The sequence below is a fragment of the Stenella coeruleoalba genome, assembly GCF_951394435.1.
Source record: "Stenella coeruleoalba genome assembly, chromosome: 7".
Taxonomy (NCBI): domain Eukaryota; kingdom Metazoa; phylum Chordata; class Mammalia; order Artiodactyla; family Delphinidae; genus Stenella; species Stenella coeruleoalba.
The window spans coordinates 121,141,027-121,161,899 of NC_137153.1; the positions used below are offsets into that span (position 1 = coordinate 121,141,027).

At 66.4% G+C, this 20,873-nt stretch overlaps 1 protein-coding gene across 1 annotated transcript in view; it reads left to right on the forward strand.

The window, feature by feature from the left end:
• The window catches only part of KCNT1 (potassium sodium-activated channel subfamily T member 1), a 70,466-nt gene that overhangs the window by 48,182 nt on the left and 1,411 nt on the right, over positions 1–20,873 (forward strand). Inside the window, exons 12-29 of the mRNA XM_079926727.1 lie at positions 2,527–2,691; positions 2,956–3,092; positions 3,994–4,057; positions 4,172–4,280; positions 4,689–4,797; positions 5,569–5,718; positions 6,044–6,282; positions 6,599–6,833; positions 7,966–8,071; positions 9,452–9,624; positions 9,991–10,062; positions 10,166–10,300; positions 10,469–10,580; positions 14,104–14,205; positions 14,608–14,691; positions 14,785–14,913; positions 15,229–15,249; positions 16,031–16,343. Of these exons, the coding sequence (XP_079782853.1) occupies positions 2,527–2,691; positions 2,956–3,092; positions 3,994–4,057; positions 4,172–4,280; positions 4,689–4,797; positions 5,569–5,718; positions 6,044–6,282; positions 6,599–6,833; positions 7,966–8,071; positions 9,452–9,624; positions 9,991–10,062; positions 10,166–10,300; positions 10,469–10,580; positions 14,104–14,205; positions 14,608–14,691; positions 14,785–14,913; positions 15,229–15,249; positions 16,031–16,343 (2,455 nt within the window). The remainder of the gene's footprint in view (positions 1–2,526; positions 2,692–2,955; positions 3,093–3,993; positions 4,058–4,171; positions 4,281–4,688; positions 4,798–5,568; positions 5,719–6,043; positions 6,283–6,598; positions 6,834–7,965; positions 8,072–9,451; positions 9,625–9,990; positions 10,063–10,165; positions 10,301–10,468; positions 10,581–14,103; positions 14,206–14,607; positions 14,692–14,784; positions 14,914–15,228; positions 15,250–16,030; positions 16,344–20,873) is intronic.

The following is a 20,873-nucleotide window of genomic DNA, read 5'->3' on the forward strand; positions in this document are numbered from 1 at the left end:
ACCCCCGGGGTCCTCTGCTGACCCTGAGCTCAACTCCCCACCCCCGCCCTGCGGCTCGGAGCCCCCAGCCCCAGCTGACACCCCCCCTTCCCTGCTTTCCCCCTGGTCCGGAGCACAGCCCACCCCCTCCAGGAAGGCCAGCTGCATGCGAGGGACACCCGTGGGCCGAGAGCCCTAAACAGAGGTCTCACCCCCATCCCCGCGCTCGCCGGAACTTGCCTTCCTGGACCTGGTTCAGCAGTGGCCTCCTCCCTGGCCTCCACCTGAAGCCCCGTCCTCCCCCCATTCCCCCCGCCCCCGGCAGGGCCCCCGCAGGCCACAGAGCACCTCAAGGTGGGCCGTCCACTTTCCCGGGGCCCTGGCTGCTTGTAGAATCCATGTTCACATCTTATTATATTTTTATACAATCATGTTTTTCTAAATCGTATTTTTAATATTTTAGATATCTAAATTTATATATGTTAATTACTTTTTGTTATAAGTTAAGTTGCATTTTTAGTTATATAGTTATGAACATCATTATTTGTTTTATGTTTTTAATTCTAATTAATCATATTTCTTTAAGTTTAATTTTATATTTTTACATTACTACCCGGAACCTTTTCAAGCCTGGCAAGTCTGTCCCACTCAGAAGCTACATCAGGAGAGAGAGGGGACGATCTCCCCTCCCCGGGGCAGGTTGTGGGGCTGGGGGCTGTCCCCCGTGTGTGTGCCCCCCGTGAGTGCACAGAGGGGTTGTGTGTGGTTTCAAGTAAACGGTGCCAGGTAAGCTGGCTCCCGCCCCCTGGCATCCTGGACGCCTCCGCAAGGCTGTGCCCTTGTCCCACGGCTGCGGAGCTTCTGTTCCTGCGGTGCTCTGGCCCCCACGCTCCTGGCGGGTGCAGGGGCCGCTCAGGGCTGGTGTTTACATCCCATCACCCAGGCCAGGCTGGTGCCCAAGCCCCAAGGAGAGGGAGGCCGCAGGGCCCGGCATCGGAGGCACACACCGTCCTCCAGGGCTAGTGGAAGGTCAGGACCCGCGAGACTGAGTAATCTGTTGTCAGTGATGGAAAGGGACGGTCTCGGTTACCGTCCTTCGTTCTTTCTTTAACCACGTTCACCAGTTAGCGCCCTTAGAGACGGTGACAGCGGAATGCCCACCTGTAGATGTTCCTTGCAGAGTAACAGTGACGACAGCTGACAGCATCCTCCCCGCTCAGGGCTGAGTTTCACACATCAGCGCGGTGCTTCCTGCAGCTGCCGGAACAGAGCACCCCACAAATGGGGGGGTGGGGGCTTACACAACAGAAATTTACTCTCTCACAGGCCAGAGCCAGAGTCTGAGACCGAGGTGTCAGCAGGGCTGGTCCTGGAGGCTTGAGGGGAGGCTCTGCTTCCGCGTCTCCAGCTTCTGGTGGCGCCATGGTCCTTGGCGCCCTGGGGCTTGTGGCCGCCTCCCTCTCAGCTCTGCCTCCGTCTCCACGTGGCTTATTCCTGCACCTCTGTGTCCTCTCGTTACGGGACACCGGCCACTGGAGGTAGGGCCCACCTTAATCCAGTCTGAGCTCATCTTGACTCATTACATCCTCAAAGACCCTATTTCCAAATAAGGTCACGTTCGGAAGGCCACACCCGTGACATGGGAGGCTTGAATCCAGGTGTCTGCCGTCAGAGCCCCAGTCCTGCACAGGCCTCAGGGATCACCCTGGGGTCTCCGGCCCTTCCCACTAGGGCCCAGTCCTGTGCTTCAAGGCCACAGGGCCTTGTCACTGGAGCCTAGTAGGTGCTCAATAAATTCAATGAGCTGAGCTCCCCTTAGCAAGATACAGCGTGTCACCCAGAGCAGGTGAGAACCAGAGGGTGTGGCTGCTGCCATTCATTTAGAATTGTGTGGGAAAAAAATGAACGACCTCAGTGCTTTCACGGGGTCTGGCTGTCACCCAGACGGGAAGTCAGACAGTAGCGGCAGGTCCTGGGCAGGTCAGCACCCCGGTCAGCTCCGTGGAGCCTGGAGTCCCCTCACCGCCAGCCCACCTTTATAGATGTGTCACTGTCCTACTTACAAAGGGCTCTCAACACCCAAAGCTCACAGCCAGGAGGTGTGGGCCAGGGTGGACGGCACCCCCAGACGGCAGCCTCCAATCAGCCACACCCTTGACCTGGGCTCAGAACCGTGGTACTCAAAGTGCTCCTTCCATGCCGGGCACCTGGGTCCCTCATTCTAGGCCTGAGGCTTTTCTCAGACACGTTTCCAGGTTTCTCCAAAACGTGTCTCAGGTGCTGACGGAGACCCAAGGGGCTCAGTTACCTGGATGCTCGGAGCGTATACTTCGGCACCCACTAACGGTCGCTTGGCCTCCTGGGGCTGGGAGCTGGACCTGCCACGTCTCTCACTACCCCACACACTGGCGGGACCGTCCACTCTGCCCCCACCTGGCCCCTTGAGCGACCTGTGCCGCAAACTTTGCCTGTGGTCTTCCGAGACGTGGTCGGGACGCAGCTCCCGGAGCCCCAGGCCTCCTGGAGTTCACACACTCTTACCTGCAGTTTGAGGAGCTCGTCTACCTGTGGATGGAGCGGCAGAAGTCGGGGGGCAACTACAGCCGCCACCGGGCCCAGACGGAGAAGCACGTGATCCTGTGTGTCAGTTCCCTCAAGATCGACCTGCTCATGGACTTTCTGAATGAGTTCTACGCCCACCCCCGGCTGCAGGTGAGGCCCCGCCCACGGCCCCACCCCACCCCAGTGCCCCCTGAGCTCCCTGGGCCTGGGTTTCCCTGCCTGTGCAGTGGAGCCCCGGTGGTCTCCCGCACTGTGGGGGTGGGTCTGTGGGGTCCTGCCTTTCCCTCCTGCCAGATGCACCATCACAGAGAAGGCTGGGGCTCCTGAGAGGCGACTGGTGTGGAAACACTAGGAAGGAGGGTGGGCCGGAGCCGAGCAAGCCTGCCAGCAGGGCTGACGCCCTCCTACCTGCAGGACTACTACGTCGTCATCCTGTGCCCCACCGAGATGGACATCCAGGTGCGCAGGGTCCTGCAGATCCCCCTGTGGTCCCAGCGGGTCATCTATCTCCAGGGCTCCGCGCTCAAGGACCAGGACCTCATGCGGGCCAAGTGAGCGCCGGCGGGGGTGAGGGTGCGGTACCGCGCCGGCCGCACGGGCAGGCCAGGGAGGGGCCCTCAGGCGGGCGGCAGCTCCCTCTCTGTGCCTGTCACCCACCCGGGCGGGCCAGGCCCCCCGCTGACCCCGGCAGAGCCACCTGGGCGAGCCCCCCAGCCTCCTCCCACCTGCCCGGCTGTTCATCTGGGGGCCTGGGGGCAGCTGCCGCTCTGAGTCAGGTGGGAAGCCGAGGCTGTGGGCAGGTTTTCTCCTGAAGACGAGGTGACAGGGTGACTTGAGGTAAGGAGGCTGAGTTGTGAATGGAACTTTCCAGAATCTGCTGCAGCACACAGACACCCCGGAGGCTCCCCCATCACCCGTCAGGATTTTATTCCAGAGCCTGACGTAACCTTCGAGGTGAAATGTGGGTTGTGTGGAGGCCAAGGAAGCAGGAGGCCCGGCAGCCAGGGCCCCCCCCACGCCTACCTTCTGAGCCTCGGGCCCCACAGGCTCGCCCAGGAATCAAGGCCCCAGACAGGGACAAGTTGGGGTGCCAGGTGACGGGGTGGGAGCCGCCAGGCCCCCCAGCCCTGGGGCGTGGACAGTGTCTCAGCCACCCTTTGTGCAGCCAGGGGCTCTGGGGGCATGAGGGGAGCAGAACGGGTCATCCACAGGCCTCGGGCAGCCTGTCCCGGGAGAGGACGGGCCAGCAGGCAGGGTCCAGCCTCTCTGCCACCAAGTGGGCCCTTTATTCCGTGCCCCAGCCCCACCCCGGGTCAGCAGGGGCCCATCCTCAGCCCATCCAGGGCTCCTAAGAGTGAGCTGGGGTCTCAACAAGGCCCAGCTCTTCCCCTGACGGCCGAGACGGGAGCACCACGGACGGCCCTGGTGGTGCTCAGACCCGGTGCTTTGCAGGATGGACAACGGGGAGGCCTGCTTTATCCTCAGCAGCCGGAACGAGGTGGACCGCACCGCAGCGGTGAGCGCCCCCACCACCTGCTCGCAGGCCCCGGGGGGGGGGGGCGCCTGGGGGCAGAGCCCCTCCCCCAGGCTGCTGCTGCCCGTCACCACCGACGTGGCCTCCCTGCCTCAGGACCACCAGACCATTCTGCGCGCCTGGGCTGTGAAGGACTTTGCCCCCAACTGCCCTCTCTACGTCCAGATCCTCAAGCCTGAGAACAAGTTTCACGTCAAGTTTGCAGGTATGTTTGGCCCGGAGGGGGGCGCCTGTGTGCTCACGGGCGAGCGCGTGGGGTGCGGGATAGAGGCAGAGCCCATGCAGGTTCTGCACCTGGGCCTGGGGGCCAGGGCGGGCAGAAGCAGTGTCTGACGAGCACCTCTGTGGGCGTGCCCGAGCTGGGCGCCTGTGCCGAAGGCCTGTGCTGGACACCTGGGGGACCAATGAACAGGCCCCCCCGCCCCCAGCCCTGGAGCTCTCGGTCAAGCCCGGAGACAAGCACAGGAGAACCGAGACGATGAACCGGCTCCCAGGGGCAGGGCACTGGATGGCGCTGAGCAGGGCGGGGAGGGGTTCTGGGGGGTGCTGGGCAAGGGGGCGTGTGCCGTGGGGCAGCAAGAGCCTGTGGTGGCCCTGGCGCTCCTGCCCGCAGAGCACGTGGTGTGTGAGGAGGAATGCAAGTACGCCATGCTGGCCCTGAGCTGCATCTGCCCGGCCACGCCCACCCTCATCACGCTGCTGGTGCACACGTCCCGAGGCCAGTGAGTGCTGCCCCCAGGGCTGCGCGGCCAGCGAGACGGGGGCTGCTGGGGGAGCGGGAGGCGTTGAGGAGACCTGTGATGGGAGGGGCCGAGGCCCGGGGAAACGACCCCCGTGGACCCAGCTGAGGAAGCGGTCGCTGCCTCGCCGAGCGAGGGGTCGCAGCTGGGGGCGGCCTGGGGGCTGCTGGGAATTGCAGGCGGGGCCCGCCGCGGAGCAGAGGGCCGTAGCGGGGGCAGCAGGAGAGCCCTGGGATCTAGGCACGGTGACGGGGTCCGGCGGGGCTTGGTTTGTAAGAGAAGACGCGTTTGGTGTTTGGCACCTGGGCTGGGGTCCCAGGCAGAGCCTGAGGCGAGGGGCTGCCCTGGGACAGAGGAGGGGCACCATCTTCTCTCTGGGAAAAACAGGCTGGGGTGTGGGGGGCCCCGACGGGTGGCCTCGGCTCCTTGTGGGGCCTGGGCGGCCCTGGGGGAGGGACCAGGCAGGGGAAGAGGACGTGGCCCGGGGTTCCTGGGAGGACACAGGCCGCAGAGGCCAGTCTTGACTCTGAAATATTTTGACACTCCTAAAAATCAGACCATTGTGTTTACAGCTTTTTAAAACTGGCCAAGGACCCATCAGGCCACCCAGGTCTAGTCTCAGCCAGACGGGGAGGGGCTGGGGTCAGGGGTCACGCTGGCTTCCACCCACACCGGCAGAACCCACATTTGGGGGGCACCATAGCCCAGCTGGGCGGGGGCGGCCGTGGGGGTGACACCCTCCCCACGCCCCAGGGAAGGCCAGGACTCACCGGAGCAGTGGCAGCGCATGTACGGACGCTGCTCGGGCAACGAGGTCTACCACATCCGCATGGGGGACAGCAAGTTCTTCCGCGAGTACGAGGGCAAGAGCTTCACCTACGCTGCCTTCCATGCGCACAAGAAGTACGTCCCCCCACCCGGTCCAGGCCAGGGTGGGAGAAGTGCGGGGCGGGGTCCGGAGGCTGAAATGGGCGTGGCCCGTGCCCGCTGCAGGGTGGGCCAGCGGCGCCTCAGGGTCAGAGTCACGCCCACTCAGCCGTGAGACCCGCACGGGGTCGGGGTCTCTCTCTCTCTCCCCCCCCCACCCCCCGAGGCTGCCCTCGGTGGGTCTTTGCGTCGAGTGGGAAGGCATCCCGACACCCGTGAGCGCAGGGCTGCACCGTCAGCCCCCAAGGAGCCCAGGAGGGGTAGCTTTGGGCCCCATCGAGCCCCCGCCCTGTCCGCTCAGGTACGGCGTGTGTCTCATCGGCCTGAAGCGGGAGGAGAGTAAGAGTATCCTGCTGAACCCGGGGCCCCGGCACATCCTGGCCGCCTCCGACACCTGCTTCTACATCAACATCACCAAGGAGGAGAACTCGGCCTTCATCTTCAAGCAGGAGGAAAAGCAGAAGAAGAAGGGCTTCATGGGGCAGGGGCTGTACGAGGGGTCGTCCCGCCTGCCCGTGCACAGCATCATCGCCTCCATGGGTGAGGCCGAGTCCAGCTCCCCGCGGGGCGGGAGGGGCGGGCGGGGGACCCACCCGGGAGACCCAGGTGCTCAGGCCCGCAGCGTAACCCTGGGCAAGTCCCGCCTCTCTGGCCTCAGTTTGCACATCTGTCCCGTGGGGGCATCCTGCCTTCCTGTGGGGACCTGTGTCGGCATCGATGTCCAAGTGCCCGCCCGGGTGAGACTGCCCTGCGTCAAGGGTCACTGGGAGCCTCTGTCCACCTCCACTCCGGGAACCCCTGTCCCCGGGACAGACAGGGGAGGGACTTCCAGCCAAGTTCAGCCGCTCTGTTCCAGGGACAGTGGCCATGGACCTCCAGAACACGGAGTGCCAGCCAGCACAGAGCGGCGGAGGCAGTGGGGGCAGCAAGCTGGCACTCCCCACGGAGAACGGCTCGGGCAGCCGGCGGCCCAGCATCGCGCCCGTGCTGGAGGTGGCCGACAGCTCGACCCTGCTGCCCTGCGACCTGCTGAGTGACCAGTCGGAGGACGAGACGACGCCGTCGGACGAGGAGGGGCTGTCTGTGGTGGAGTGAGTGCCGCCGGGGCTGAAGGGGGAACAGAAGGCTTCCACGGGAGAGGGGAGGGGCAGCGTGTGAGTACCCGGCGCCCAGGAAGAGGTGGGCCAGCGGCGCCGGTCCTGGGTCTGCCCCACGCTCTGAACAAGGCTTCCAAACGGCTTCCCCGGAGACCTTGTTTGGCAAGTGGAATCTTTTGGGGACCCAGCTCGTGGACAGGAAGGCCAGGCAGTGCCCGCCTTCACCTCTCATCCTCCCCTATCACAACCTGGGCGGCCAGGCCTCAGTGCCACGGCCCGCTTGGCAGGGTGGCTGCCCTCTGAGCGTGGTCTGCAGAGGTCACAGACAGGGGAGCCCGGGGTGAGATGCCGTCCGGGCGTGGAGGCCACTGGCCCATCCTGAGCCGTCATGCTGCCCTGGGTTTGGGCCCAGGTCTTCCTCTGAGATTATGAGACAGAAGAGACCCCATTGTGTCCCCAGGTCTTGGCCACCTGGCCTCGTCCGGGACAGACAGGCGGTGCCTGACCCCAGGGCCACGGCCAGCTGCCGGCCTGCACGGCCAATGCTTCCCAGCCGGGCTGTCACTGCAGCCACTCTCTGCTCCAGCCTTTGCCCCGTGGTGGAGTAATCGTGCTTTAAACACAGGCTGCCGGGGACCGGCTCTGAGATCGGGGGGCCTGGCAGGGCCCCTGCACACCTGGGGCAGGTGGCGGGCTGGCCTCGGATGCCACGTCCCTTAAGCCAACCGGAGGTGGAGCGGGAGGCCAGCCCCTCTTCAGGCGGCCTGGGGGGACAACCACGGCAGGGTAACCACCGCGTGTGTGTGCGCGGGGCGCCGTGGGGACGGCGGGGGGAGTACAGCCTGTGGGGCGACCAGCCTGGCCCAGGGGAGCCAGTGGAGCGGGGACCACGGGCCAGCGTCTGCCCCGGCGTTGGGGTGCTGGGGGCACCAGGGGGTGATGGGCCGTCAGAGCCCCTTAAGGTTCTTTCGTGGCCTGTGTAAGCTCGTGTGTGTGTGCGCGTGTACGTGCGCGCGTTGCATGCAATCTTACCTGGCCCGGTCAGGTCTGCAGGGGTCTGGCACCCCACCCCCATGTGGCAGCCTAGGGCCCGAGGCCAGGCTGAGGCTCCTCTCTCTCCCCCCAGGTACGTGAAGGGCTACCCCCCCAACTCGCCCTACATTGGCAGCTCCCCTACCCTGTGCCACCTCCTGCCCGTGAAAGCCCCCTTCTGCTGCCTGCGGCTGGACAAGGTAGGTCACGGCAAAGTTGGGGAAGTGGCAAGGACGCGCCGAGGACGTCCTGGACCCTGTCTGCCCTCCCCGACGTCTCTGTCTGTTGTAGAGGCGTGTTCTCTCCCTCCTGTATCCACGTGCGCTTGCTGAAGCGAGGGTGCCCCTCTCGTAACCACCGTCCACTCACCACAACCGGCCTGGCCTGCAGCCCACACCCCACTGGCCCTGGTTGTCCCAGGAGCCCTCGCTGCCCTTCCCGGCCAGAGCCACAGCTTGTCCCCCTCCATCTGGACGCTCCCTGCCCCTTCCCCTCCCCAGGGTCTCTGGGCCTCCGTGTTTTGGGTTTGGTGAGCATCCCTGGCGGGGGGCGGGGCAGGGCGGGGTGGGGGCTGGACCCCCCAGAGGTGCCGCGTCCTCCTGGAGGCCTCCCCGTGATGCTGCCTTAGAGCACGGGGTGCGGGTGCCTCGCGCACCCAGTCTCTGCTGGAGGAGCTACTGTTCTGCCTTTGCAGTTAGGACGTCATTTGTGGGGAGACACGTGGGGACCAGGTACATAAGCCGGCCTTGACTGAGCTCCCCCGACGCATTTCTGCCACAGCCGATGGTTCGCTGATTCCACTTCCTTCTGTGTTTATGTCAGCGTTTCACTGGGAGAAAGTGTTTCCCCTTTCTTAGCCATTTGCGTACATCAGTGTGGCCTCACTTCTTCACTCAGAGGGTAAACAGTTGGTCGTTACTGCTACATCGGCATTCCATATGGATCACGCTGGTTTTGACATGTGGACTTCTGCTGGTCGGGCTGGCCTCCCGGTCCTTCCAACATGTCCCCTCATCTTTGAACACGTCCATGCCTTTGAACCCACGGTGCCCCCACCCCCACCCCCCGCGTCTTGTTTTTGCCTTGCTCCAGTCCTGGAACCAACTGCTCCTCCAAGAAACCCGATTCCTTTTAGTGGAAACCACGTTTAGAAATAAGGTCTGGGCACTTGGTGTGCTCACTGCTGCTTTGTATCCGAGTCTCTCCACGCAGAGAGCTAGAAAGTGTGTGTACACACGAGCACACACGACCAAACGTGTACACACGTGCACGCATGACCAAACGTGTACACGCATGCACACACGACAGAACGTGTACACACACGACCAAATTTGTGCACACACAGCTCATCTGTCCGTACCTGCACCTGCTAAGACCATGTGCTCGCAGATACCTCCCTTCCCTCCCGGACGTGACCTCTCCCACGGTGGCCCCAGCGCACACTCTGCTCTGTGTGGCGGGCTGGTGGCCTGCAGCCCCGTGAGGCCAGGTGGCTGGCGACCGGGTGCCATTTGGCCGAGGACCCCAGCACGGCACCCTGGCTCCCTCCCCGGTGGTTGATCGCGGCGTCTCCCCCGCAGGGCTGCAAGCACAACAGCTACGAGGATGCCAAGGCCTACGGCTTCAAGAACAGGCTGATCATCGTGTCGGCGGAGACGGCGGGCAACGGGCTGTACAACTTCATCGTGCCGCTCCGCGCCTACTACCGGCCCCGCAGAGAGCTCAACCCCATCGTGCTGCTGCTGGACAACAGGTGAGGGGCACAGGCGCCCCAGACCTTCGGGAGGCAGGGGGGCTGCCCCGGCCCTCGGCACTGCTCCGTCGTCCTCCCGCAGGGCTTCTCCCGGCCCTACTGGGTCCCCACGACCATGAGCCCCCAGGGGCCAACCTCCAGCACTGCTACCCCCAGAGGCCGGGGTCCAGCCTCGGCTGTCCTGGACCCTGGGGCCTCGGTTTCCCCGCGGGTACGATAAAGAGCAGCCCCATTGGCCGCTAAAGGCCCCCCTGGTCCCACACGCTGCGGTCCCAGGGCCCCTGCTCGCCCAGGTCAGGGCTGGGCTGGCCGTGGGGGCTGGCGGCAGGGCAGGGTGGGCGCCTCCAGGACCTGCTGTGTCCACAGGCCTGACCACCACTTCCTGGAGGCCATCTGCTGCTTCCCCATGGTCTACTACATGGAGGGCTCCGTGGACAAGTAAGAGCCGCTCCGCAGGAGGGCCCCGCCCTCTCCCCTCCTCCCCGCGCGGCCAGGGCGGAGTGGGAGGGAGCAGGACACACCCCAGCCCGTCTCCCCGCAGCCTGGACAGCCTGCTGCAGTGCGGCATCATCTACGCCGACAACCTGGTGGTGGTGGACAAGGAGAGCACCATGAGCGCCAAGGAGGACTACATGGCCGACGCAAAGACCATCGTCAACGTGCAGACCATGTTCCGGTGCGGCGCGCGGCCCGCCCTGAGCCCCGCCCACGTCTGCGACCAGCCCCGCCCTGAGCCCCGCCCACGTCCGCGACCAGCCCCGCCCTGAGCCCCCGCCCACGTCCGCGACCAGCCCCGCCCTGAGCCCCCGCCCAAGTCCGTGACCGGGACCCGCCCCCCGCCCAGGCTCTTTCCCAGCCTCAGCATCACCACGGAGCTCACCCACCCGTCCAACATGCGGTTCATGCAGTTCCGCGCCAAGGACAGCTACTCTCTGGCTCTTTCCAGGCTGGAGAAGGTGAGCAGCCCCGCCCGACCTGCCGAGCTGAGGGCTTCAGGCCCTGCGCCACAACCTGGAGGGGGGGGGCGACTGGGGCCATGGGAGGCCTGGGTGCCTGCCCTCCTCCGGCCAGGGGGCTCAGAGACCTGGGCTCAGCCCCAGCGCGAGGCTCTCGAGTGTGCAGCCCGGAGACCTCAGGGTCATCGGCCAGGAGCGGACATTGTCCCCCTAACGTCGGGCCTGGCCCGGCCTTGTGTGAGGCAGAGGTTGCCCGTCACGCCAGGAATTACTAGCCCAGGTGATACCGGCCCCGACACCATGCCCAAACCTGAATCGTGTCCATTCTGTCAACTGCCCAGCAGGGACGTGCTCGTCCCGGTACAGTCAGGGTGGGGGATAAGGGGGCGCAACTTGCCTCAGGTCACACAGCAGTGCGGTGGGACAGCTGAAGTCAGCTCCAGGAAGGGCATCAGCTGGGCCCAGGTGTGGAGCCCAGGGACACGGGTGGCGCGGGCCTGGTGGTGCTGCCCTGGCACGTTTGTGGGCCCCAGGCCGCTGCCCGGGTCAGTGCAGCACTACCTTCCACCAAGGGGCAGGGCCGTGCTCAGGCTGCCTTGGGTGAAACCAGGAAGCAGGTGGGCTGCCACGGAGGAGACCCTGGCCGCTGCGGTTGGGAGCAGTGACCATTCCCTGGGAGCCTGGGCTGAGGTCCTCGTCAGGGGACGGCTTGCACTTGCGTGGCTGACCCTGTGCCACACCGGGGAGGACCCCCGAATGGCCGCTCCCCCAGGCCAGGCCTGGCCACCGACAGCAGACAGAGGGACAGCATGGGAGCTCTGAACCCGGACAGACAACAGAAGTGAGTTCCCGTGGTGGCCCTGGAGCTCCTTGGATGGCACCTGGGGGCCTCAGTCAGCGGCCCGGGAGCTCGGGCCATCCTGCTCTTGGAGGAGGCTTGGCCTGCACCCCACACGATGGCCCAGTGGACGCCCCTAAACGCCCCCTTGCAGTGCCCCGTGAGCTGAGCCTGCCTCCACTCAAGGCTGAGCCGTGGGCTTTGGAAGTCGGCCTCAGCAGCCCCAGCTAGACTGTATCCAGGCGCTCGGGCCAGTCTGATCCAAGCACGGGCAGGGGTGACCAGCACAGAACTGGGGTCAAGGCTCATACCCTGGTGCTGGCCCTCACTTGCCGCCTTCCCTCGAGCAAACCCAGTTCCCCACAGGCCTTGCACCCGGACCTGTTCCGGAGGTGGGCGTGAAGTAGGTCCGTCAGCAAACACGCGGCAAACGTCCTCCCACTCCCCTTTCCTTGCACGGCAGACATCTCAAATCCACCTCCCACCCCCTCTCTCTGTGGCAGGCATCACCACTTGGTAGCACCTGCCTCTGCAGCATTGTCTCCAGGGGCAGGGGCGGGCGGCCCACTCCCCACCCCGTGGGTGCACGCTGGGGAGCCCAGTCCTGTCGTTTGTGATCTGGAGAAAAGTCAGGAAGTGAGCACGTGTGACCGTGGGCAGCTGCAGCCTTGGGCGCTTGCCGGCTGAGGTCCACGTGGGGCGGGGCCGAGGATGGGGCGGGCGGGTGGGCAGAGCCACGTGATGCCACCCAGTCTCTGGAGACGGAGCTGGCGCGCCCACCCCGCAGAGAGAGGATCCCGCGGAGGATGGGGAGGGAAGATGGGATCGCGCTGTACATAGAACCTGCCTGAGACAAGTCCTGTTTAATGAGTAGAAACTGAAGGAACACTGGAAACACTTCCGGCGTTCAGATCAACGTGCTTCCAAGAGGTCGCGCTGGCACTGGGGGGTGATTCAGGCGTAGAGGGTGGCGTCCGTGTCTCCCTGGAGGTTGTTCTCAGGAAGATCTCCCAGAGTCGGGGTTCCCCACCGCATCCCAGGACGCAGGCTCCCAGTGGCGTCATTGTTCTAACAGTCTCAGCGCCTGTGACAGTGACCTCGGCCAGGAGCCCGTTCAGACTGGCCCCTCTTCGGCAGGGCCCCGGATGCCCGTCCAGTCCTGCTCCTGCTTCCCTCTGGCCACGTGGTTCTCAGGAGGGCTCGTCCCCCTGTGTTCCCACGTTTCGCTGTCGCGTGCAACCTCGGAGCTCGGGCTAAAGCCCCTGGACCCTCCGCGGCCGCTACAGAGTGGACAGCGTGAAACCAGGGCCCTCGTTCAGAAAGCAGGAAAGTCCTGTGAAGCCACTAAAACGTCAGGCCTCTTCCTTCCTCCTCGGTCTCCCGACCCGTCCTGGTTCTCTTCTTCTCAAACCGTTCGTTTTTCTGAGTGAAGGGAAACTGACAACTTTAACGATTTCGGGAATCTCTCCGTTTGTCCTCATAACGTGCGACCTGGGCTCAGAGTGACACCGTGGGACGCAGCCTGGAGTGACCACGCCACGCGGCTCTGGATCTGCGGCTCTTATGTGATAGCGCACTGTTTTCCTCCTGGATGCCCGCGTGCCGTGCAGCACGCCCTTGGGCTCCCTGCTGGTGGGGAGGGACAGAGGCGAGGCCTCCTTCCCCGGGCGTCTGTCTGCCCCGCCGTCCAACCTTACAGCAAGGAGGCTGCCGAGGCGAAGTGCAGCCTCAGAAGGGCCACGAGAGGGCTCTTGGTGGTCTACGCGGCCCACCTTCTGTCTGAAGCGTGTTCTGGTCCAGCAGGAAGGACAGTCTCCCGGGCTCAGAGCCACCTCTCAGCCATAGGCCGACCTGGTGCGGCGGGGACAACGCCCCCAAAAGCCCCTGCCCTAGCCCCGGAACCAGCACAGGGTGGAGAGGACGATTCCATGAAGAATCCTGAGATGGAGGGGGCCCTGGTTCACCCAGGGCCCACACGCCATCACCAGGGGTCTTGCAAGAGGGAGGCCGGAGGTCAGCATGGAGGTGGAGGAAGGGCCAGAGGTCAGGGACGTGGTCAGCCTCTGGAAACGGCGAGAGGGAAAGGGTCGTCCTCTGGGGCCGCCGGCTGGAGCACGGCACCGTGATGCCTGATTCCAGCCCCTGAAGTCTGTTCGGACTTGGAACATCCAAAACCGACAGAGTAAACGCGTGTGGTTTTGAGCTTTGGGGTTTGTGGTCGTCCGTTCCGCGGCCACGGGAGCCGCACACAGTGGGTCTAAGGGACCCGCGTGGAGCCTCGCGACGCCATGCACGCAGCACAGGCAGACACGTCTGTCTCTGCTCACGCGCGTGCCCTGCCGTCCTGTCAGTTTCACTCATGGACTCGTGCTCCGGGGTGAAATTACTGTAAGGGTTAGGGTTCCGCGATGGCAACAGCAGGGCGTTAAACCAAGTCCAGGCTCCCGTTTCTTCCCAGCAGAGCCCCGAACCCTTACCCCCGCCTCTGGCCCCCCGTGTGTCTGGGGGGACGCGTAGCTGGGTGCTCGGCCTGTGGTCAGCCGTCTGCTGTGTGTGTTCACACGCTCGCCCTGCACACGCGCACACACCCCGTGCACGCGGAGGCCCCTGGGCTGCCTGCCCTGCGCGGCCGCGGCCGCGGCCGCGGCCACGGGCACCAGCCAGCCTGAGCCCCTCGTCCTGCAGAGGGAGCGGGAGAACGGCTCCAACCTGGCCTTCATGTTCCGCCTGCCCTTTGCCGCCGGCCGCGTCTTCAGCATCAGCATGTTGGACACGCTGCTGTATCAGGTCAGCAGGGGCGGGGGGCCGGCGCCCGGCATCCGGTTCCAGTCCTGAGCCACGTGCCCCTCGCTGAGCATCCACCCCTGGGTCCCCAGGAGGCCGGCCAGGACTGGGAGGCTCTGGGCCCCATCCCCGCCAGGGAGCAGCAGGGGTTCACCCAAGTGTCCCCCGTCCTTTCCACCCAGGAGAGCGCTGCCCCGGGGTTGGCTCCCGGCAGCCTCTGGGTTTCTGATCCCTTTTGCCCTAGTGCACTCGGCCTAGTGAGCGACCACGGCCAGGAAAGGCCGCCCAGCTCTGTCTGCTGGGCGCACGGCACGGGAGGCTGTGGGCGCCCGGCGCGCGTGTCCAGGGGATGTGGAGGCAGATCTGCCCGCACTGCCCGGCCTCACTGCGGTCTCTCCTCTCCAGTCCTTCGTGAAAGACTACATGATCCCCATCACCAGGCTGCTCCTGGGGCTGGACACCACGCCGGGCTCGGGCTATCTCTGTGCCGTGAGTGCCTGGGCAGGCGGGCAGGGCGGGCGGGCCCTGCTGGGGAGGGTCCTCCTGCCCGAGGCCGGCCCAGCCCAGGCTCCTGCGTTCCAGATGAAGGTCACAGAGGACGACCTGTGGATCCGCACCTACGGCCGCCTCTTCCAGAAGCTGTGCTCGTCCAGCGCCGAGATCCCCATCGGCATCTACAGGACCGAGAGCCACGTCTTCTCCTCCTCGGAGGTGCGGGGAGGGGGAGGAGAAGGGCTCCCCGAGGCGGCCCCGTTGCTCTGTGACTCGGACCGCCCCATTTCCAGTTTGGGGGTCTGGGCCTTTGCTGTCAGGCCCACATATCTCCATACGTGGACATCCCCGGGTGGCTGTGACCACCCCCACGGGGGAGGGGCGGCTCGAGAGCACTGTGGGGCCCCTGTGCCGCCCGCTGGAACTGCAGAGGGTGGCCTGCCCACGGGTCCTGAGTCCACGAGGGCTCAGGCAGCCTTGGGGGTCGGGGCAGGAGCCCCACAGGTACCCAGGCTGCTGTGGTTTCCTTTGCAGCCTCACAACCTCAGGGCCCAGGTGAGTGGTCCCTTCAGGCCCACAGGGGTTCACTTAACATGCACGAGTCCCGCCTGGCAGGAGCGCAGGGCCCCGGGCTCTGGGTGACGGGTCAGGGAACGAGGCCCCAGGATGCGCCAGCCAAGGTGCAGCTCAGAGAGGGCTCCTGGCATCACCCCAGCCCCATACAGATGGGCAAACTGAGGCCCAGGACGGGAAGCCCAGGGTCCCCCAGCCCCCATGACATCTGCCTTTCGTGCCACGGCTCCCGTCCTGGCAGGTACCCCCTCCTCCCCGCTGTCCATCCCGATCTCCACACCCCAGAGCCCCACACCCTGACTGAGCCACGCAGGGCCCTGGTACTTCCCAGCCTACCAGGCGCCCCACCCCCGCTCTCTCCTGCCCCCCAAGATGAGGAAACTGAGTCGCACAGAGGAGGTGCCCCCCCGCCCCATGGCAAAGTCGGGACGTGCAGGGCCCAGAGAGGTTGAGGGAGGTGCCCCCTCTAACCAGCAAATCAGAGACAGCTCTAGAGCCAGCAGTTGGGACGGCTGAGTGGTTTGGGGCTGTGGCCCGGCACCCTCTGCCCAGCTGCAGAGGAAGGCACTGGCGTCCCTGGGCTGAGCTGCCCCCAGGGACTGTGACTGTCCTCCTCCATGTCACCCCAGCTGCTCCGTGGGTCACCCCGTTCTCTGCCCGGCACCCCTCCCAACCCGTCCCAGCCCCTCCCCCATCCCCTATCTCCCTCCCCGTGCCCGGGTCCCCCTCCTCTCCTGGGCCCTCACCCCTCCTCCCCGGCCAGTCCCAGGTCTCGGTGAGCGTGGAGCACCACGAGGAAACCCGGGAGGCGCAGGGGCCCTGGGGCTCACGGGCAGGCACGGGTGGCGGCGGGCACACGGTGGGCGGCTGCTCGGCGGAGCGCCCGCTCCTGCGGCGCAAGAGCCTGCCGTGGGCACGGAGGCTGAGCCGCAAGGGCGCCCGGCACACGGGGAAGGCGGCGGCCGAGGAGATCAGCCAGCAGCGGCTCCGCCTGCACCAGCGGTCCGAGCGGCAGGAGCTCTCCGAGCTGGTCAAGAACCGCATGAAGCATCTGGGGCTGCCCACCACCGGCTACGGTAAGGCCGCAGGGCCATCTGCCCGTCTGCCTTCCCGGCCCGCGCTCTGCCCGCCGGGGCACCCGCCCCGCGGCCCGTCAGAGCTCCCCGTGTGGAGCTTCCGCGTAAGGAAGGGCTCACCCCTCCACTCTGGGGCCTCAGTTTCCCCATCTGTAAAATAAAGGCCCAGGCCGGCGGAGCCCAGCAGGCAGCTCTCCTGCAGGAGGCAGCTGTGGGTGGGGAGGGCTGGGTTGGGCTCCCCGAAAGCCAAGGGCACAGGCCTCAGTCGGGGACAGACCAGTCACTTGCAGCCGGTCCTGCTGGGGTCAGAAACACAGGGGCCCGCTGCGTACCGTGAGAACAAGAACAGGGTGTGGCAGGGAGACCCCAGAGCCCCCGGCCACCCCTCCCCTTGCCCTCCCAGCAGCTGGAGCTCGGGGTTACGGGGGCAGATCTGGGGGCCGCCGGTCGAACGGCCGAGCACCAAAACACTCTTCCCGGGCCACGGGGGCCCCACCGTTGCTCCTAGCGCACGGCTACCCCCTCCCTGCGACTTCAGGGCGACACCGCCAGGGCGGTTGTCATCGGCAGATTTTCTCCATAGCTTGTTTTGGGGAGAAGTTTGTGACGTGACCGTCCGTGAACAGGCCTGGGCTGCCCTGGCTGGGCCAGAGGAGAGAAGCCTGTCCCCTCCCCTCACTCCAGAGTTGCTGCCTCCGTTGATGGGGCCGAAAGGGGCCCAAGCCCCTCACCGCCGCCCGGCCTGGAGGGCGGCTCTGGACTCCGCTGGGTTCCGTCTCGGGGACTCTGCCCACTTCCCAGGCCTGGCTCTGTCCCCGGCACCCACCTCCTGGCTCAGGGGCCCCTAAGTCCCCTCCAAGTGGGATGTGGCAGCTCGGGCTTCACCCAGGAGCTGCCCAAGGGTCTGGCCGTCTGCAGGGCCCGAGGTGGACGGCTGCCCGTGAGAGCTGCCCAGCCCCTCCCGGCCACACCCCGGCCTCATGATGTGCCTCTGTCCCCTCTCAGTGTCCCTTCCCCGGGAGGGTGCTGTCACCCCCTTCCGGGTGGCGCGCTGACCGCCGAGGCTCCGAGTGGGGTGTCCCATGTCCACGGGCTCGCGTCGCGCACTGGCTCACGGGCTCGCGTCGCGCACTGGCAGAGACTCCAGCTCTGCTGAGCCCCAGGGAGGGCGCCCCTGGGTGGGCACGCGGTGCTCCCCTGGGCCTCCTCGCCCCCCCCACCAGAGCCTGGCAGAGGAGGGGCCGACTTCTGTTCAGGGACAGACGGGCCTCCCGCCTTGCAGCCGCCCCCTGCCCTCTCCCAGCTGCGCTGCCGCCTCCTCTGCGCTATTTGCTCACCTGTCTCTCTCTCTGTTTCTGTCTGTCCCTCTTCCTGTGTGTTCCGTAGAGGATGTAGCAAATTTAACAGCCAGTGATGTCATGAATCGGGTAAACCTGGGATATTTGCAAGGTAATTCTGCTCCGGTGGCTGGCGTCTGGCAGAGGGGCAGGCCAACCCTTCGCCGACGGTCCACCTGGTGGCCGCCCGCCCCGGCCAGGCAGGCAGACAGAACGAGACACGAGGGAGGGTCCCTGCAGTCAGGGGCCCACGAGCTCCCAGGCCGCCCCACCGTGGGGACCTTAACTTTCCTCCTTTATTTGCTGACTTCCGTACTGACCCTAGTACCCCAGGCCTTCTGCCCCGACTGTTGTCTGAGATAAGCCCTGCTCTGAGCACGCAGGTGGCCATCGGCCTGCAGCCAGCCCCTGGGAGCCCACCCAGCTCTCGGGAAGCACCCAGATGGAGGGCCCCAGGCCAGGGTGCCCGTGGCCCTGTGGGCTGGTGCCTGGGGCCTTGGGGTCTGCTGCGCCCTGAGCCTTCGGAGGGCCACCCAAGCCCGGGGGACGGCTGACCACCGCGCCCCCGCTGGGGCTTCAGGAGGGGGTTCTCTGTCTAGTTGAGGCAAAACCCGTTTGTGCCCCATTCTCATCCGGAGGCTCAGGTGCTGCGTGGGCCCCCTGTGTCTTCCAAGAAGACACCCCACAGCCCCCAGACGTGCCCCCAGACCCCAACAGAGGTCAGAGCAGAGTCCAGGCCTCACTGCCGGGACCCCTTCGCTCCCTGGGGGCCCCTCACGATCCGGGGAGGCTCAGCGCCCACACGCCCCGGCCCCCTGGGGTTAGGGGTGACCCCAGCGCTGACAGGCCTCCTGAGCCCAGGTGGGTGTTAGCTCAGGGGGGACTGGACGGCCAGGGGCAGACCCAGGCCCAGGAGCGAGAAGCTCCGGGGTTCACGGCGGGGGAGCTGCTGGGGGTCGGCCCAGCTGGGCCTGAGCAGGCGAAGCCCTGGCATCTCCGGGGTCCCTGTGCTTTTCCTCACCCCGCACCCCACGACCGCATTCACGGCAGAGCCCCCAGGCCAGCCCAAGTCCAAGCCTGGGGCTGCCGTGAACGGGGTGGCTGCGTCGCCCCCTCCCTGCGCCCAGCTGCACCCCTGCTCCCTGCCAAGGCTCCCGGGCAGGGGTGGCCACACCCACAGGCTCCCCGGGTGGTGTGTCCTGAGCCCCCCACCGACGTGTGGACACCGAGAGGTGCCTAAGCCAGGATGTAAAACCAGAGAGAGGCTGATCCTGGGGGGCTGCAGGGCAGTCAGTCCCCGGGGAGGGCACCACCATGAGGACCCCGCAGCGGCATGCATCTCGGGGAAGGTGCTGCAGTTGCCCCCAGCGCACGGAGGAGAGTGGGGCTGTGGTCAGCGTGGACGCCCAGGGCCGGGCCGGGCGTCTGGTCTGCGGGCTGAAGGAGGAGGGCCCGCACAGAGGCTTGCGGTGCCCGGTAGCGGGTGCGAGGGGGAGCGCAGCAGCACAGCCCTTGGTCGCTGGCCAGGAGTGCCATCACCAGCCCGCGGCCGCACCCCAGGCCCTCACCAGAGCACAGCAGGCACAGCGCGGCCGCCCCGTCCCAGGGAAGTCGGGGTCTGGGCCTCGCAGCAGAGCAAACCCAGCCCTGGGCGCCACAGCCGGGCCCCCGTAAGCACGGAGCTGGGCCTGCTTCGGGCCGGGAGTGCCCGTGATCCGTGCCCCCCGGGGGAGAAGCAGGGTCCAGGCCGGAGGGGAGGGCCAGCGAGGCAGGCGCCGCTCCCCCTCCCCCCGGCCACACAGAGGGGCCTGGCCCAGCCCCGGCCTCTCCGCTTCCTTGTTCTGACCGTGCGCCTGTCCCCGTGGAGCCGCCCTGGCTGTGGTCAGGGGTGCGGGATCCCCGAGAGCCTTCGGGGGCCTCCCCGCCCCCACCTGCGCCACCTGCTGCCCCCGCTGCCCGGCTCCGTGCTTCCCACCCTGGAGGCACGCAGCCTCCAGCGTGAGCCAACCTGGCTCGTGACCCCGCGCGGGGGTCAGGCCATCCCCTTCCCGGGCGTGGACGCGAGGTTGGCACCAGCTGATGCCGTCAGGGTCTGCACATGTCCGTCAGCTCCCGGGTCCCAGCCTGTGCCCCGACCTGTCCCCAGGAAGCATGCCGCGCTCCGCCTGCCGCCGTGCGGGTCCCGAATGCACCGCCAGATGCGGCCCTGAACTCATCAGTTCAGAGGAGCGAGCTGCAGCCCCCACCCCCCCGCGCCCGGCTAGTCAGCGGGCAACTGCCCCAGCTTCGCAGAGAATCCCGCCCCTCAGTGGACCGGCTGGCGCCCTCCCAACGGGAGGGACGGTGCCGAGAGAAGGGAACGGGAGGGGCTGGGGGCAGAGGCCACCCAGGGCCTGATCCCCCTGGAGGGCCGTTCCCTTGATGCCTGGTCCTGGGTCAGGGGGCGCCTTTAGGCATCACCAAATGGGGAAACTGAGGCCGCCAGCCGTTCGTGAGCTTGGGGTCACTGCCAGACAGCGGCCAGCCCTGTCCCTGTATCTGGCCGGAGAGGCACCTGTGAGGTGACCAGGGTTTCTCCAGAATCCACAGCCACCCCGTGGGCTGGACCCCAGGCTGTCTCTGTGACGGGCAGCTCGGACCCCGTGTGTGCCCAAGGGCCCCTCTGGGAGACTGAGCCGGGCGGACTCTGGGCTGGTGCCACGGGAGCAGGTCTTGGGAAGGAAAGGACGAGTCTGAAGCGGAGGGTTGAGGAGGCGTCAGGAGTGGCCTGTATGGGGTGGGGATGCGGGGCACTGGGGGGCGGGGGAGGGAGTGAGTCTGAGGGCTGCACTGGTGTGAGTGCGGGTGTGTAGGTGTGTGCACACGTGTCGGTGGGCACAGGTGTGCTCCATGGTCAGGGTCAGCACACCCTAAGATGTTGATGACCCAGCTGAGCGAGCCATCGGGAGACCGTGGGGGCCAGTGCCTGCTGCCCTCGTGGCCGCCCCCATGCCCGTGCAGCGCGGGCGCCGAGGCCAGTGCCTGCTGCCCTCGTGGCCGCCCCCATGCCCGTGCAGCGCGGGTGCCGAGGCCAGTGTCAGTCAGGGAGGACCGGCCCTGCTGGGTTCACCGGGACAAGGGCTCAGGCAGAACGGCTGAAAGGCCGGGAGGATTCTGCAGCTGGACCAGAGCTGCCAGCTCCTCGGGGCCCCCC